This window comes from Pyrgilauda ruficollis, unplaced genomic scaffold, assembly GCF_017590135.1.
Source record: "Pyrgilauda ruficollis isolate IOZ18807 unplaced genomic scaffold, ASM1759013v1 scaffold1, whole genome shotgun sequence".
Lineage (NCBI taxonomy): Eukaryota > Metazoa > Chordata > Aves > Passeriformes > Passeridae > Pyrgilauda > Pyrgilauda ruficollis.
In genome coordinates this window covers 4,909,576-4,928,364 of record NW_024508100.1, presented here as the reverse complement: position 1 = coordinate 4,928,364, position 18,789 = coordinate 4,909,576, and the positions used below count along the sequence as shown (strand labels likewise).

The following is an 18,789-nucleotide window of genomic DNA, read 5'->3' as shown; positions in this document are numbered from 1 at the left end:
TCAGCTGCACTTTGGTAAACCTGCTCACTGTCTTACAAAGCTATTCCTTCTATCAGAATCCAAGTCATGGAAACGCGTATTTTCCTGTCACTTATATTCCAGTCTTTCAGAGAAAATTGATAGCTGATTTATCAATAACCAACTGATATCACTCAGAGTGAAGCTGCTCTGAAGCCTGACAAGTTTGGGATGGGATGGGATGGGATGGGATGGGATGGGATGGGAATAGAATAGAATAGAATAGAATAGAATAGAATAGAATAGAATATTTTAATGGGGAGGGAGCAGTATCTACCAACTAATCCCCCTGCCTGACCAATTCAGCGCTGACAAAAAGTTAAAGCATGTTATTAAGGGTATTTTCCAACAGCCTCTTAAGCACTGCCAGGCCTGAGACAGGAATTACCTCTCTGGAAAGCCTATTCCAGTGTTTGACCAGCCTCTTGGTAAAGAAATGCTTCCCTAAGTCCAATCTAAATCTTCCATGGTGCAGTTTTGCACCATTCCTGCACATCCTATCTCTGGATACCAGCAAGAAGAGCTCCGCACCTTCTTCTCTGCTTCCCCTTAGGAAGCTGCAAAGAGCAATGAGGTCACCCCTCAGCCTCTTTTGCTCCAAACAACACAAACCCAGAGCCCTCTGCCTCCCCGCAGAGCACTTCCAGCCCTTTCACCAGCTTTGTTGTTCTCTGGACACATTCAGGGACCTGCCCTTGCTTCTTAAATTGCGAGGCCAAGAACTGCACACAGCACTCGAGATAAGGCTGTACCAAAGCCGAACACAAATTCACCTCTCTTGCCCAGCTGTCTGTGCTGTGTTTGGTGCAGGCCTGCTCCTTACAAAAAAATTACTTTTAATTACTTTTAACTCTCCCAGCCTTACTGTGCTTTGCTTGTTCTAATTGCTGTATGAGATTAAATTAACCTTTCCTTTCAATTTAGATTGTAGAACATTGTTTGTATGACTGGTCAAATGAGAGCTGAGGATCTTCCCATAGAAAAGGTGACATAAAAATGTAACAGCATTGTCATCTTAAAAAAAAAAATTCCCTATAATTTTAACAGTAACTCATAAAATACTGTGTCTTCTTCCTGTGGTTATTATACCAAGTATGTGCGTTATTCCAGACAAACTGGAAGAGAAACTTACCAAGGGCTGCATGTTTCAGCATCTCACAAAAAATGTAATCACTCATAATTCAAATTCAAATATAGTTCTCCAAGCTACACTAATTAAAACTGGTTTGTTTACAGCAGAGAGGAAAAATTAGGATTTTTTTTCCAAGCCATTTGCTGAAAAACAACTCTCAGGGCAGATTTTCACAAATATTTACATGCCTAAAGACACCTACTGGCATTTTCCACAACTAGGTGCCGGAGTGCTATTAAAACCCAAACTATTTGCATTGTTGGGAAATTAAATCCCTCCAAACTCCAGCCCTCCATCCTGCAGCACGTTACCTTGGAGAAAATTCCATCACCCAAATATTTGCATAAAAAACTGTTCCACAGCAGCTTATGAACAATACCATAAGCCCCACTGAAGCAGCAGTTACATTTGGCAGTAAGTCTGTCCAGAAGAAAGAGGTGCACACACAGCACACCAATGCTTATGCCCAAACACTGCACTTGATGACAGCTTTTTCCTATCACCAAGAGCACTTCTGCCACATAAAAGTCCTACAGGAATGCCTTTCAGAAGTACCAGCCACATCACATTGTCTTGTTCTTCTGGTAATTAATACTTGTGCTTCTGGTGAAAACAGGAAGAGATCTGACTCTGATAGAATGCTAAATTAAAAATGAGCATTACCTTTTTTTTTATCATCAGAAGTTACAAGTTGCATTTATTTCCAAAAGTGTGGGAGATTTCTTTTTTTTTTTTTTTTTTTTTTTTTGCAAAAGGCTCTGTATGTGGACTCATCCCACAGAAATCACAAACTGTATTTTCTGTATTTTAGATCACCCATGCACATGTTTTTATGCAAGGTGTGTGAACAAGCACAAGCCTGCTAATAGGACTATGGTTTGATTTCCATTGCCCCTGGGTCACTAGTGGAAGTTGAAGGCACATGATTTTATTCATTTAGGAAAAAAGTTTGCCATTTCTGTGACCTCCTATTGTTCCAGTGAGAAAGCTCCAGTTCCTTCAACAGAAATGTCAAGCCTGTAACTTGACAGGGATGTACAACCTGCAAGTACTACTGAAACAAAAACCAACCAGTTTTTAACAGATGCAATAATATGGCTTGGCCTCCTGCTTCAGCTCCTAATATAACTTAGTGCATGAGGATATAAAGCGAATTTTTAAAAAACTAAACTACTAAAAAGCTAAAACAGAAAGTCATCTGTTCTATTTGTCCTATTCAAGTGAAGTAAAAATAATTTAAAAGAAATAGAAATTACTATGATATACACAAACACATGTGCACAGAAAACCATGTGCATGCAGATTCACAGCCCTGCTCAACCTGAAAAATGCATTTTTTTAAACTGTGATTCCTCTGTGAGGCCAGCAGCAATCTGATGACCTTTACTATTGTGTCAAATCCTTACCCATGCTAGAAGTCCCAAATTTAATGCAAGCAAAGTTCAGAAAGACAGCCTTTGTAGAGACCTTGGGTAATATATTTTCCTAGTAAACAGATTTTTGCAATATCAATATTGCGATTTCATTATATATCGTCATGGAAAATACTGTATTTCAATGCATCAGTCAAGCTGTTCTCATCTTAAATATGACATAGTCCCATAATAAGAGATTTAACCTTGCAAGGCTCCAGGGGAGGATCCTTGACTGAAGAACTCAGATAAACCTGGAAGCCCAGGCCATTCCAGTTGTACTGAAATTTAAAAAACAGATCACCAGCGTCCACTTTGCAAAGAAAAAATCTTTTAAACTTAGAATCCCATAAGAAAGATCTCTTTTCCCCTCAGAAATATGCTAGGTGGATCAACAGAAAAATACATCTGAACACAGGACAGATAAGAATGGCAATTGTCAGCTCTCAAATACTGGGGTTTTTTTTATTTGAGACATTTCTGGTATTTTACATTACTATTGAGGCTACATTCAAATAAACTTGTAGGTTAAATTCTGCCTCAGAAACAAAACCCCACCTCTCATTTTAAGTCACTTAGTAAAACCCTCACTGGCACAAAACTTCCACCCATCAATATAAATTAGAATCATATCTAGAAAACAGAATTTGGCTGTAATATTGGATCTTAAGAGGACACCATAATACCCAAGATGTCACTCCTGGCAACTTCTGGAAGCCAAAGCTGATATGCTATCAGAAACAAATTTCTTTTCTTCTTAAGTACATTTCTTTGTTAGTCTAGCATCACTGCCATACATTTTATTTAACATTTTATTTAAATAACATTTTATATAAGGACAAATAAAAATATTTACATAGACAACATGGGAAATTAAGTTTTGAATCATAAAATCTCACTGTACAAAAGCAAGATATGGCTGATTCATGGGTAAACCTATTTTACAAGATAATATCCTGTTGTGCCTCAAGGCTGTAGCATCTCTGGAGATATCATCCTCTTACACAGAGCTGGTTTTATGCTACTCAGGGACAGTGGAGAATAATTCAATAAAGCTTCAGATTTAAGGTGGATGCTGGTTTTATATTAGGAATAGTTTTTGTGGCATTAAAGACTCAGTTTTGAAAAGCAAATCTTTCTTTTGAATACCTTGGTTTTAAAATATGCTGTGGGAGAAAACTGAGATCTGATTTTCAAAGTGATACACATGTTCAGCTCCAGGAAAATTGCTAAGAATTACAGGTACCCAGCAACTACAAAATCAGACTCATGGTTTGACCTAGGCTTTTCAAGAACAGAAACACCCAAATGTCCCTTCACATTACTGTGGTTTATAGACATCATTAAATACCTTGTTTGTGTGCTCTTCTCTGTTTGCAGACACATATGCATCCCTGACACTCCAGCTTTTACATCTGAGCAACCTTAGCCAAAGCTGCGGGACTTGGTGAAGTATAAAACTGAATTATCCATAGGTATAGTTGAGCATGTCCATAAATAAGCACATAAATTGAACAAAACTGTACCTGCAAAAAGAGCAGGCACTGGATTTTCTTGCTTTTGTAAGAGTCCATTAATATATTAATAGAGGTTTTACATATTTTATACACTCAGATATATACATATATTTTATCAGTAATGTGTGCTTACACACAGACATATGCAAACATATGTGTACACTTACCACACACATTCACATTCCCTTATCTACACATATTCAAGTTCTTTATTTTCAAAGAAAATGCCACCATTTAATAAACACTGAAATTGGTTCCAGGTTCTCCATGATTTTAGAATTATAGAAAAAGTTAACTGACATCTGTCATTGCATATGACAAAAAAATCTGGACTTTACAACCAAATTAAAAGGAAAGACCAAACACACCCCTCGTGCTACCAGCCTTCCAATTAGGAATCAAGATATCGGAATGAATCTGGCATAACCGCAAGGAGCAACGGCAGCGATTCGTGTGAGTGCTTTTTTACAATAAACGTGAATCTTTCGGAAGATGAATTAGTATGGATTTGTGGTGAGCACAAAGTTCTTTCCTAGGCAGGTCACTGCTGAGCTCCTCTCTTCTTCTGCTCCAGCTCCTGCAGGCGCTCCTCGCGGCACTGCGCGTGCTGCGTGCCCACCTTGTGCGCCGTCTCGGTGGCCGCAATGTCAATCTGGGCGTACCGGGACGATCCACCCCCTGAAACACCACATGGAATCCTGTCAAGAACTACACCCCTCACATATTCCTGAGTGAAAAGGCTGCTGTGACACTTCCTCCACAGATTTCCTGGATTGTCTTTGTCCAGTCTCAGAGACAGCTGTATAAAGGGAGCAAGGTGATAACCACCACTAAAGAACACCTCGAAAGCTTTGTTATCTGCCTATTCTAGTGGTCTGGTTTTCCCCAAATAAGCAAATGAACCACTGGCATTCCTGCCCCAGGTGTGAATCTCCACCCCTATTACTCCAGTCAATGACAAAATTGAACTTGGCTCTCCCACTTCTGGGAGGCTTCCTCACCAAGCTACCAATCAGGAAATCAAAACCTGCTATTTGAACAGAAAACTCTTGTGGCAGCTGGCACTGCTCTTTGTGTGGATTAGGGACCCTGTGAATGTTTACCAGAGCAACCACCTTCAGCCTCACTCAGAATGACACTTCAGCTCATTTTTTTTGGCAATAGGGGAGACAAAAACACCTCAGTCTGTTAAGCAGTAAAATACTTCTGTAAGGCTGAGAAAACTCCAATATGAAAAAAATAAAATATTTATGGTTATTACAGGCATCTTTAAAGCTACACAATTTGAGACTGGGAGGGTAGCTGACATTTAGGAAAATTTATAGCATTTAGCTCTTCATTTTTAATACCTTGGTTCATTGTCTTTAAAATTAAGAGAAAATATTGCTTTTACATTTCAACACAATGTTGTTGAGAGAACTACATTAAGGTCTGGGAAAAGCTTAGAGTTACATAATGAACAACATAAAAACATTTAAAAAGCAAAAAAGCATGGGAAAAGTGCTAGCATTTCAAAGTTAATAAAATTGTTGAAATTAGAAGTATAAAAATTAAAATCTTTATAGTTGAGAATTATAGATGGAAAACCTACCAATATCAAATGCAAGGAATTAAATGCCAGATTCTGATGAGGCTTGCTGTAGCAAGGACTGCATCTCCAAATGACAACACATGGCAGATCTATTGCATGTTTATGCTTTAATTGCCCAAGTCAAGCATTAGAAGTAAAATATCCAATTCAAACAAAATAATTATTAAAAAAAAACAAACAGAAACATAAAAAATTAAATAATTTGCATTCTCTCTGTAGCACTTTGACATGCCCACATGGAGAGTAGATAGAAGAACACTGTGTTCTGCTCTGAATCATTTGCTGCATGGCTCCAGAGCCATGCCAGGAACAAGCCCTGTACACCCACAGCCCTGTTTCTGAAGCCAAGAAAGAAAAATGAGGTAAGTGTACTCCTAACATGCAATGAAAATCTTGAGAACACAAGTAAATTACTGTCTTTCAAACTCCAGAGTCTGAAATGTTCACTTTAGACAGAGTGCACGTACAATCACCTGTCAAAGGGATGCAACATCTTATAGAACTTCACTACTCAAAAATCTTTTCCAAGAAGAGATTTAAAACTCTTAATTAAAAGAAATTAAAAATTCTTTTAATTCAATTTAAAAAGCTGTCTCAGAAATATGGCAGGGTTCAACTCCTCTGTTAGCAGAAGCCTGTGGGTAGATCATGGAATCATTAAGGCTGGAAAATAATTCCAAATCACTGAGTCCAAGCTTTGACCAAGCACCACCATCAACTAAGCCACAGCCTGAGTGCCACATCAAGTGGATTCTTGAACAGTTCCAGGAATGATGACTCCATCACTTCTCTGGGAAGCCTGTTCCAATGCCTGTCCATCCTCTCAGTGAAAAAATTCTTCCTGATGTCCAACCTGAACCTCCCCTTGGGCAGCTTGAGGCCGTGTCCTCTCCTGTCACTGTTTCCTGGGAGAAGAGGCTGACCCTCACTTGACTACAATCTCCTTTCAGGTAGTTGTAGGAGGATTAAGGTCCCCCCTGAGCCTCCTTTTCTCTAGGCTGAACACCCCCAGCCCCCTCATCTGCTTCCTATATGAAATCAGGGTTCCACATATCCCATACATTCTGCATATCCTTTGCTGTTTGAAAGTATCATAGACTTCCTTACCTCTTATGCTTGTGCTAGATTCTTGAAGCTCCAGTTCCATGTAGTGAAGCTGTTTTTTGGAAGTAGGGCTGACAGGAATATTAACATAGGTGGCTGCCTCACTGTGGGGTCGATCTGGTGTAGGAACATCAGCTGAATAACCTACAGCCCCTTCTGAAATAAGTAAAAAGTTAAAACAGGCACTGTTTGCAATGACCAATGTTCATACAGACACACAGAAAGCAAACACTGGGCAGCAATAACTCCTCTTGCCAACCAGGACATTCCTCAGTGGTAGATAGGACATGAGAAAACTACAGTTTCTACTTTAAATATCCTGAGACATTGATCAAGTCAGGATCTGTGCAGAAAGTCACAAACCACAGACAGGGATCTTGCTGTGTTGTTTGTGAAGGCAAACACTGCAGATTTTTCTGACAGCAGCACTACCTCACAAGGCTTCCAGCTCTACCTGAGGTTAGTAAAACTTTATGTGAAGTAATTTGTTCTAGGAAGATGTGAACTACTATATCATCTGCAAGACAGAAAGCAAAATCAGTAGAGGTTCTTAAAGCATGTCCCAAAAACAGGGACTGAAAAACTGTTTCAAGCAAAGGGAGGGCAAACCTGAGGAGCTTGACAGCTTCCCTGTGCAGAATTGAAAAAGATAGGAATGATGCCAAGTGAGGACAATAAAGTATTAAAGGACTTTCATTGCAGGAAAAAAAATAGTGCGAAAACCCTTCTAAATAGTAAAGATCACAAGAACTTTAGAGGAAATCCTACAGAGTTTTCTAGAACTTTCTAAAAAAGACACAGAACAACACCTACTAGGAAACAGTTCCTATGAAACAATTTTGACTTAAAAACATTTTTTTGTCTACTAGTATAATTCGCAAGATCTCATCTAGTCCTGCTTTCAATTATTTTAGTCTTGTCTGCCTGTTCAGTCTAGCTGGAGTCCTTATCCTTAGACTTTCTACTCTTAAGTCAGTTTGAGACAGGGGAGTGCAGAGGGAAAATAATATCACTTTGAGGTTCTCCTTTTTCTTGAATTTCTCCTCTTAAGCCCTTCCTTGTCCCCACTAAGAATTCATATCAAATATTTTTTTGTCCAAAATGCTGCTTTTCCTTTTTGCCCATTTAGGCCCTGTTGAGATGTGAACAGAGAGGCAGCAGGATATCAAGGCATTTTAGAGCATAGGGAAAAATTACTTATATCCAGACAACAGCAGCAGTGAATAACCATTGAGGGAAACTTTTTCATCTTCTTGGAAGTATTATGAGCAGCAGAAATAGCTTATACAATGTTAGGCAACAGTAAATGGGTATGTTCCAGTATAATGGAATCTCCCTAGGCTTAATTAAGCTGTTTAAATCAAAGGAGTCTACTGTACAGTCCAAAAACTGAAAAGACTGGAAATTTGGCCAGTTTTCTCACAGAATTTCATTAAAAAAACATAGGAAAATCCAAAAAGTAGACAAATATTTCTCTGTCAGTCAGAATTCAAGTTGTTGTTGCAAAACAAGATGTTAAGAACAAAATGACAAAAACAATGCAGAACGGAATGCAGAAGGAATTTTTATATTTTCATCAAACGCCATTCTCAGAAATTATTTTCAATTGTTGTGTCCAAAGTATTGCAAAGGAATTTCACCTGACTGAGCAGGAAGGGACCCAGAAAAATCATAGCATTGAAAACCTGCATCACAAAAAGTTACAGGTTGCAAGTGACAATCTTAAGTACAGAGTCACGAACAGTCCTGAAGGAAAAGATCATTTTTGAAATCTTTCTGTATGCTGTTGAAGGGATGTAACAGAAGTGAAGCATCCTCAAAGTTAGCTAGCATGAAAACTAGCAAGATCCCCTATAGAACTAAACAGTTAACAGGTTTAGGGAAGCTGAACATCATACCTGATGCAAACAAGCCAAGGGATTTTCCTGAGAGTCAAAAAACTACACATGGAGAATTGGTAGGTCTTTGTGCAAGAAAAGCAAAGGAAACACATAGAAAAAAAATCTGGCAACAGTCAAATATTCTTCTCAAAGGAAGAAGGAGAAGATAAAAAAACAAAACAAAAAAAAAGAACAGCTGGGCAAACTGGAATGGGAGGAAAGGAAAGCAAAAGCCTTCTGTAGTTCAGTCAGTGCTGTCTCAATAGAAACTGTGCTTTCTTTGTAAATATAGGAATACTTGGTTTTCATTTTTCCTTAAAAAACCCAACCAAACAAAAAAAAACCAAAACCTTATTAGGCACTGAAAACTGGCTTTTATTTGTTTGAAGAGAAGGACAGTCAAATGTTCCAGCTAATGGAAGCATGGTGCACAGAGTGAGCCATGGATAGTGCTTGCAGCAGTCCCTGCTGCGGGGACAGAGACAGGAGGTGCTTCCAAGAGGGGTCAGAGGGCCAGTATTGGAGAACATTGTGAAAGGGGGATTTGAGAGAAGAGCAGACCACAGTGCATGGTCAAACATTCTGAAAGAATTGCTAGAATATCATGATTGCTTGAAGAGAAAAGGAGAAACTGTATGAATCAAAAAAGATAGTCAAGCAAGTAACAAGAGAAGGGAAAAAGTGAACATTTAGTGGCCTTCAATTGAGGGGAAAAGAAAGGAAAAGACTATAATTGGGGAGGGGAGAAGAAAGTTATATTGGAAACCGGTGTCGCAGCAGCAAGTTGTTTCACTTGTTTCAGCAAGTGTTAGTTATTCATATTTTCTACCCAATATAGGCACTGAACAATAAATTACACAGAAAGAAAACCAGCACTATAACTACATCCCAAAGGTAAGTGTGTGTGTGAGCACACGTGAAGCTGACATGTTCAAAGGGCAACACTCCAAAAATTATACTTAGAAGAGATCTCAACAATAAAAAATAGAAGGAAAATTAAAAAGAAACAAGAGGTGTTAGTGACCTCTGACACAAAAATCTGTACTCACCAGGTTCCTCAGAACTAGTTGGAGTTCCAGGTTCTGAAGGAAGGGTTAGCATCTCATACCCACCTTTAGGACCTAGAATACAGGAACACTGTTAATGGCTTTGGATTTAGGAATTTGTGCAATATAATCAAAGGCTACTCTTTTCTGGTTTTGACTTGCAACCTTTCAAACTAAATCATACAGAACAACCTCAGAAAGCATAAACAGTGGCTAGTGCTGACTTTTCTGTAACAGTGATGTCAACATTTCCTTATGAGTGTAACACCTAGGAAATAAAATTTAGGACACTTTTACAACACTGAGGGCCACTGAAGTCAACAGCAGTGCATTTTGCTGTACAGTAGTGTGGGAGCAGAGCTGTCTTGCATGCATGAATCAGGGAGCAATGCGTGGGTGATCTTGGGAGCATCTGGAAGACTCTTGTTAAAATTCCACCTCCAGCATGATGGATAACTTCTTGATTTCTGAAAAACCATCAAAAATGCTTAAGCTAGCCTTTACAAAGACAGCTTTGCTTTCCAAGTGCAAATCACCATCTTTACAAAGAAGCCAGGCTGCACAGCATCATTGGTCTTGCCTGAGCATGAAGCTGAAAAGAGATGCCCACGTTTCTTCACGATCTCGGACTCCACCCCAGTTAAAACCAAGCAAGCAAAAATGCTGTGTCCATAGAATGAACATATTGCAATTAATTTTGAATTACAAACACACATAATTCTATCTGCTGGCAGTGGGTTTTTTCCTCCATTATCATAAAGAAGTATATTTAAATATGGTGGGTGTTTTTTCCCAGCATATCATTGTTAGGGTACAGGACTCCTCATGACCTGAGGTGAATTTTTTCGGTGGGTGCCCTTTGTTAAAGTGATGGCAGTATTTCACTGCTGTGAATAAGATTACTGCTTATACTCTGTCAGTTGTCTCATCTGTCACTGCCTCTTCTAAACTTATCCCATCTGTCAATGCCTTTCTGACAAAAACTCCTCAAAGCAAAAAACCCAAAGAAATACGTAAGCCTTATAATAGGGAATCAAATCATGCGTTACCTTTAATATTTTCTGAAGTTTAAAATAATTTAAGTTTAAATTAGTTTCAATTTACATGCACACATACCTCATAGCTACTTTTACTTACCAGCTTGGAGACTGTGCCCTCTATGCACTTTCAAAGACCCAGAAGCTGCCATGACAGAAGCACCACCTGTTTTCAAAGACAGAGATTCACATTAAATCTAAATACCTGTTTCATTTTTGGCAGATGTTTCTGAAACATCTAAAAAAAATAAAACAAAACACAAAGAATTACAAGTAATTGTTCTTCAAAAAAATTTGGCCAATTTTTTAAAATTTTTGCTAAATTCTTTACCCTGAATTTGTGGCATTAAAATCCAATTTTGTTGTTTTCTTTCTTTAGAGAGAAAGGATGCCTTCTATAAAACCTAAGGATGCTGTCCCTCCCTGTTTGTGGTGAGTACTACCTTCCTCACAGGGAAAGCTGTCTTGAGCTAAGAAGTAAAATGGCTACGAGAATGGTGTTGGGAGATGCCTTTGCAATCCATAATTCAGCTTTAGCAACAACAGAGTTTAAAGTGTTCATTAAAATCTTGTCAGAGTGGATCCAAAACCTATCTAGGTGAATGAGAAAACTGCCACACTTCAGCACTCCACCAGCCATGTCTAGGCATGGATACAGCAGGCCAGAGCAAGGGAACACAAGGGATCTGCTCCATGAAACACCCTCCCAGTGTTCCAGCCATGGACACCCCAGATGGCACAGCCAGCCTGAGTCTGGCCAGCAGGAAGCTGCCCTAGGGAAATTGAGGAAAAAGAGCCATCAGCTGAGAAGCCTGCAGGGAGGTGGCCCTGCAGCGTGGCTTGGCCGCGCACACACGTTCCCTCTTTGAGCAGCAGCACCATCCCCGCTGCCGGCTTACCGCACCCATCCACCCCGAATCCCTGCTCCCTGCTGCTGGCACTGCGGCCACCCCAGCAGAGCTGAGTGGCATTTACTTCCTGGCATGAATAATTGTGAGGGAACTGCTTGTGCAGTAGATGGAGCCGAACAGGGAGCGGGTGGGAGGCTGTGGGTATGAGTAACCTGCCGCTGCTGCCAGGGCGGCTCTGCCATGTGCCGCAGCCTGCTGGGGTTCACTTTTAAAATTAACACTCTTCCAAGCTGATGAATAGTCTCTGAGCAGGTGAGACACTGCTCTGCAAATTGTTTTTAAAATAGCGTCCAAAAATTACCACAGCTCTTATGCAACATGAAGAAATTCTGTGAGATAAATATTCTGAAATATCTAAAAAGCTGCACGGCCTGGGAATCTAAAGAAAGTGGCAATTTCTTTTTTTTTTTCCTCCTGTATAAAGTATATATACAATTTTCATTCCAAATCTAAGAGTTTCCAAGCATGTAAAATTAATCCTACAGTTTTATAAAATAAATATAAAAAGCCACTCATTATTTCACTTAATGAGGACAACAGATTAAAACAATAGTAAAAAACTATTTCAAAAGGGCACAACTGAACTAAAGCCTTTAGTTTGTTGTCTTTATGTACATGAAAGCATATATAGGGTAATCCAAGGCTACAAAATTCAATTTTAAAGTATGCCATACTGAGAATTTGATTTTGTGTTTTAACAAATGCGGTCAGATTACAGAACCTTTACAGATTGTAGAATTCTGCTGAGGACTTAACAACTAAAAATGTTATTTGAAATTTTGTTTATACCAAGACTGCTGATAAAAATAAATGCAAAAATAGGACAGCCCCAGGCTAGCTGATTTACTTATATTTTCACTGTAACTCATCTTCCTTATTCTCACATCAGTGCATCCTCTCTCTGCATTGAAAACATCAGAATATGTTTTATGAAGCCAAAAGCCTCCCCATACTTTGAAGAAAGATTAGAGCCTTATGCTAATTTCAGCATCATCACAAAACTAGTGTTGGGTTGGGTTTTTTATTCCCTCAAAAACTTATTGCAATTCAGCAGAAATTATTCCAGAGGCATTGTGGATTCTTAAGCAACATTTTTAGAATCTGTGAAGAATGCCCAAGTCAGGAAAGGAGATTTAAAACGATAAGATATTCCAATCCATTTATGGTCAAGTTTAAATTTTCCCATTCAGAGGTTATTTAAAAGAACCATGTTAATGTTTCAGGATTTGACCTGTTGCATTTTCCTCATTTTCAAATCTGGCAACTAACAAATATTTACATAGCCAAATCTCTCAGGGAATTTTTCTGAAGCTTTGAACTTCATCATATAAACACATGTCAACAGAGATCAACCTAGATATTTTCTTCCTTCTTTTCAGCTACTGAATAAACTGGTTTGTTTCTTATTCATGAATTCTAGGATAACAGTTGCAGGAATGGAAAAAGCAAGTTAGCAAGATAAATTTCTGAGCAAAAAAAGTATCCAGCAGGAGACAGACACTCCCTTCCATTATTCTTCTCATTTTACAAGAGATTGTTAAGTTAAGAATTTTTTTTTCAGCTTCCCCTGCCATCTAGGTCTGTGTGGCTGACTCGCTCAATCTCTCTCAGAACTGAATATCTCATCAAAAGAGTTGCTTCTGTTCCACTTTCCTCAATGTGTGAGAGAAAGAAGGTATTCAAAATTTGACAAAATAATTTGCAGGATATTTTGAATTCCAACATTTGATTAGACTCAAAAGTTTAACATAGCTCAGTGAAGACAACAATTATTTGAAATATTTTTCTAGCTTTATAGTTAGTACTTTATGCCTATTCTTCAAAAATAAGGGTAGTTTACAGCACATGTGCTACAAGAAATAGCCATGAAAAGGAAAATAACAAGAGGGAAGATGGACTATAAACTATAAACTGAGCCCAGACAGTTTACATTTTCATCCTCTGACTTATCATTGCATGACCAGTGAGGAGACACACACAGCCCTGCACTTGACCAAGTGACCACTTCTCACTGCCCAGCCTCTTTGAGGGGTAGGTCACAAACTCTTCAGGTCTGGGCTACTAAATTTCCTGACAAGGAGTCAGAACAGAAAAAAAACCCACCACATTCTTTGATGAAACCCTGCTTCTTGTTGAATTAAAACTAGCTTTATTATGAAGAACTTTGACCCACTCACCCAAGCAACATTCCCATCTCCTCCTCTGAAAACAGATACCTTGCCTAAAAGAGCATCCAAAGGCTAAAGCAACTGATTGGCAGGAGGAACCCTGCAAGAGCACCAGGAGGTTGTTTCATGGAAATGTAACAGGAGACTTCCTGCTCCTGTATATTTGCACTACAAAACCTCCCTGTTCATTCTCTTCCATTTTCAAAGTAATTTCATCTATTTTCTGCTACACAAATGGCATTATCTGCAAGCTATAAAAGCTGAAGGGGGTTACTTAAAAATGCTTGCTTGCTCTACAGATTTCTCCATATTCAGAAATGCCTCCTGTCTCTCTAGCAGACAACTTAAAGTGGGAGAATCTCTCAAAGTTAGAAATGCATTCAAGCACTTTGTTCAAATATTGCTCCTCAAAGATGTCTATTTAGTCTGTGCAAAAAAATAACAGAGGATCTAACTACCTCTAAGCAATTACTCATCTTCCATGCTGTGGGCCATTCCAGCCCAGCCACCTATCCTTAAAAATGCAAAAGCATTCAGTTAGAATTATTACCATTTTCCTGCCAGGAAATTCAGTGTCTGCAGTTTTTTTGAAAAATACACCTTCAAAGATGCTTTACATGCATTTAATTCAAAAATCTTAATACATGTGAAGCTCAGGATCTATGCTGGCCAGGGATGAAGGTCAGACACAAAACCAAAAATTCTTTTTAAAGTTTGAAATAATCACTATGTGTTCAAATAAGGTCCTCACCTTTGTGTTCTATAAGGCTGGGATGTGTCATTTCCCCAGATTTCAGTGTCAGAGAAGGCACAGAGAAGCAAATCACAAATAAATAAAGGACAGGACTAGAGGGTTACTGTGACACAGACTCAACACCTTCTGTCACCCCCAGTACAGAGAACAAGATCTGCTGGATCTGCTCAGCCCAGAGGGTGAAGCAGCAGCATTGGGATCATTCATTGGCATGGTTTCCCCACAGATTTTTTTCTCCTCTGGGAAAAGGCCTCTCTTAATTCAGACAGTCACCAAGACCAACACTTAGTTTGTAAATGCAATATGTATTTTAATAAGTTTACTTTTTCTGAGCTCCTGTATTTCTTCCTCTGCAGAATTATTTTTAGTGGACTTGTAGAATAAAGTAGGACCAAGAAAGAGCATGCCACATTATGGCAGGGTTTCATTAATCAGTTTCTCATTAGAATGATGCTTTTCTATTACAGTGTTTAGCCCTATAAGGTATGACATGACATATCTATGGACACTGTTCAACACACAGCCCTTCACTGGCTAAATAAAAATATCAGAGTGCATTTGGTCTTCCTACATCTGAAGAGCTGACAGCGCAAATCCTGAAAAAATGAGAATTGTAAATTTTTTTCAACCTAAGCAATAATAACCACCACAGTATAGCCCAGATTCTTCTTTCTCATTGCTCTGAAATAATTCCTCAAAAGCTGACTCCTAAGCTTGGAATAAAAGTATCATGCTGCATAGGTATGCAATAAAAATATTTTAAAATGCACAAAAAAGCACCTCATTTTCCATCAGAAAAGCTAAGCTGTCAGACAGCTGACTTCGTTTTCAGCATCTGTTATATACTTAATTTTATTCTTCTTGTCTGCCTGCCTTGAGTCCCTATCTACCTAAGAAAAATTTAACAGAGATACAGTGTTCATAATCAGCATTCAGGTGATATTTTAGCTGAATTCCAATCCACAGCATTGTTTTATTTTTTTTCCTTAATTCATCTGCTCAGAACATTTTCCATCAAGCATTGTGTAGGTTTGGTACTGCAAGCAAAGGGGCTGTCAGAGAGCAAGACTGTCTGCTGCAATGACAGTGAATTTGCTCCTATGGAATAAGGGGGGAAATGGAAAAGAAGAGAGATAATTTACAAGTCAAAAAGCAAATTGAAAGTGCACTGCTTCCCTGGGAGCATATTTGTTACTTGTCCATACAACTATGGGCTTTTGCAAAGCCAGAGCCTGTGGCACAGAGGTGCAGGGAGATCAGACCTCTCTCTAGGCAAGTTTAATTTGAGTGTTGAAATACTCAGGGCTGGGCCAGGCTCATGGGAATGCCCAGGCAAGCAGCTCCCCTGTGGGAATTGGGAAAGGATGAAAGTTTCTGAAATATGGTGCATAGAGCTGGCATGAAATGCCTTCTCCAGGGACTGCAGTGTCCCTAAGCACTTCTGCAAGCTATTCCAGCTCCCAGTCCCCCTTCTCTAAATAGGAGTCTTGGGATTCAGTCTGCTCAGCTCATTTGGAAGGGGCTGGCAGCTAAGGACAGAAATAGTGGCATTTCCCTAAGGACAAAAATAGTGACATTTCCCCTCCACACAAAACATCCTCATGGTTTAAACATCATTCATAAAAGAAGATTGCTGTGACAGACTTCTACTCAACGGAGAAAATACAAATATTTTGAAGGAAATCACTCGCCCTTATGAGTAAGAGCTGGAGGTTCCTTATCTAAGGTGTTGCAATGGAATAGGAAGGAGAACAAGACTAAAATAAGAGGCCTAAATTTCAATGAGAAACAGCACAACTGCTAGGAAATACATTATAAATGTAAGAATAGCAGAGGACTTTGGATGATTCAAGGTGGATTAAGGATTCTCACTGCAGAACTAAACAAACATCTGTCAGACATACACAGAAGAACATCCAAACCTCCAGGCAGAGACTCTCACTAGACAATTAATCCTATTTTTTCTAGTCTCACTAGAAAATAGTCCTATTTTTCCTAGGGTGCTTTGGTTTATAGTACCAGAAAGACAGTGAAGATAATGGCAAGCTCTTCAGCTCACCATTCTGTGAAGGAATGTGCAGTCTCTTGCTTCACCTCTCAACAGTGAGTGTGGATCTCATTCACAATCCCTTAACTCAAAGCACATAAGCAGCTCCTGAGAAAAAGCCCTACATACTTATCTCTGAAATTGCAACCACCAGATCCAGCTGCAGGATTTCTTGAGCAGTCATGAGAGTCTCTGTACAGGTCCCCTGGGAACTGCTCACACAAAATGTACCAAACTGAGGTGTCTCCAGAATCCAGCAGTCTCAGGAAATCTGAATCCTATTTTTGAACCTCTATCCTGTCATGGTATTTTGAGGTCCATCATGACTATAAATGCAGTCTATTATACTTAAGAGCACACATTCACACATCATACAACTCCAAAGAATCCCTTGCCTTTATCTGTAGTACAAAGCTATGATAACAATGGGAACATTTTCCTCCTACAAACTCGAGTAATCTAATTCCGTCTCTCTTTCTAATCAATATTTACAAAGTTATTTATAACAAAGGCAACCAAATTATTTAAACCTGAATTAAATGATTCACCCCAACTTGTTTTTTTCCATCTAACAATGCAATTTAAAATTGTTGCCATATTTAGAACACTTTTCTCTTTGCCATTAGAATGAAACACAATTCTTTAAAGTTGCTGAGTCTGTTGCTCAGCATATCTCGCTAAAAGGAGAAAGAGAATACCCACATTCCAGACCAATAAACAGACAAATACACAAACAATTGATTTGTGACTGTTTAATTCCATGTCTTGCTACAGAACTGAGACATTCAAGAGCAAAAATATTGCACAGAACATGTGGGCACCTGTAGCCCAGGAAGGAATGGGTTTTCATTCTACAGTGTATTTGAATGAAAATATGATAAAAAAGAAATGTATTTGTGAGTAAGTGAACTGCTACACCAGGAAATGTTTTATCTGGGTATTGGGTGTCATTCTAAAGTCATCCATGTTAGCAGAGGGATCTTGCCATATGTATGCACAATACAGGCTTTGAAAATAGCTACCTCAAATTACTGTGCCTCTATTTTACTCTAACAATGGATAATAATCTCTCATAATAGAGAACCACAGACAAGTTCTAATGCAGTTCCTTTAGTGGAACAGAACAGTGTGAATGACTGCCTGGGACCTTCAGTTAATACCTTAGATTAAATATTCAAATGCTACAGAATTATTTTGAAAGCTTTGCAATGTCAAGTTCAATTATACTTAAAATCTCACACATATAAAAGAGAAAACTTTAATATAATAAAGAAGAAATAAAATTAATAATAATAATAATAATAATAATAATAATAATATTTAAATGAAATATCTAAGGATAATAAAAATGCAATGAGACACAGAAAACTTCCGCTCCTCTTGTATTCTGAAAAATAGTTTTAGCATTGAAGAATAAAATTGTACTGGTATATTGGAAAATTTGAAAGGTGAAACCCCACAAAGAAAATTTCAGTCACTGGCTTTAGATGTTGCATTTGTCTTAAACATTTATAATTTTTCCTGCATTATTTTCATAAACTATATTTTTCCAGTGTACCAGACAATAAAACACACCTGCTCAAACTTCTTCATTCTTTCTTTTGATTCTCTTTCTGTTGATATAAAAATCTGTCCTGTATTTCTGCAGTTCCAATTTGCTTCATAATAGGTTTTATCAAAACAGCTAACTCCCTCATATGCATGAATCGTCTGAGATTAAGTTTTTTGTCAGATGTTGTTTGCATCCAAAATTAACTTGACACTGAAACTAATACAGAAATAACATTCTGCCCACCACATGCAGCAGAAGTTTCCCTGTATTTACACACACTTGAATCATAAGTGTTCTGGTTTCCTTGGTTTGAGTGGAGGACTAGAAACTTGAGTACCAGAGGGAAAGATAAAATTAATGATCCAATTTGGGCTTCTACTTACACCTCTATAAATCAAGAATAATTCCACTGACTTGAGTGGAATAATTAGCAACAAGATCTGCTAAATGCTTCTGGATTTTCTCCTGCTAAGACAGACAAAGGAAGGAGTTATTTTTAACCTTCTCCAGAGACACCTCCTGATCCTGAGTATCTTGCTGGATTTGTTCACACAAGAATCCACCCATCACACTGCTTTATGTATTGGCCAAGGTTTTTTAAAGTGGTAAAGAAACCCAAC

The 18,789-nt window shown here is 38.5% G+C and overlaps 1 protein-coding gene across 7 annotated transcripts in view; it reads right to left on the bottom strand.

The window, feature by feature from the left end:
* The window catches only part of DOK7 (docking protein 7), a 65,321-nt gene that overhangs the window by 3,591 nt on the left and 42,941 nt on the right, over window positions 1–18,789 (bottom strand). For 4 of the 7 annotated variants that reach the window (XR_005955472.1, XR_005955471.1, XM_041471633.1 and 1 more), the window contains exons 9-11: window positions 10,838–10,903; window positions 9,704–9,775; window positions 6,778–6,930 (exon numbers count right to left, since the gene is read on the bottom strand). Coding sequence is in view for 5 of the 7 variants with exons in the window: in XM_041471633.1 (XP_041327567.1) it covers window positions 6,778–6,930; window positions 9,704–9,775; window positions 10,838–10,903 (291 nt within the window). In the remaining 2 variants the exon portion in view is untranslated. Of the gene's footprint in view, window positions 1–4,274; window positions 4,758–6,777; window positions 6,931–9,703; window positions 9,776–10,837; window positions 10,904–18,789 lie in introns of those variants that run through there. The other 3 variants (XM_041471900.1, XM_041471987.1, XM_041471552.1) reach the window with 1 other exon arrangement.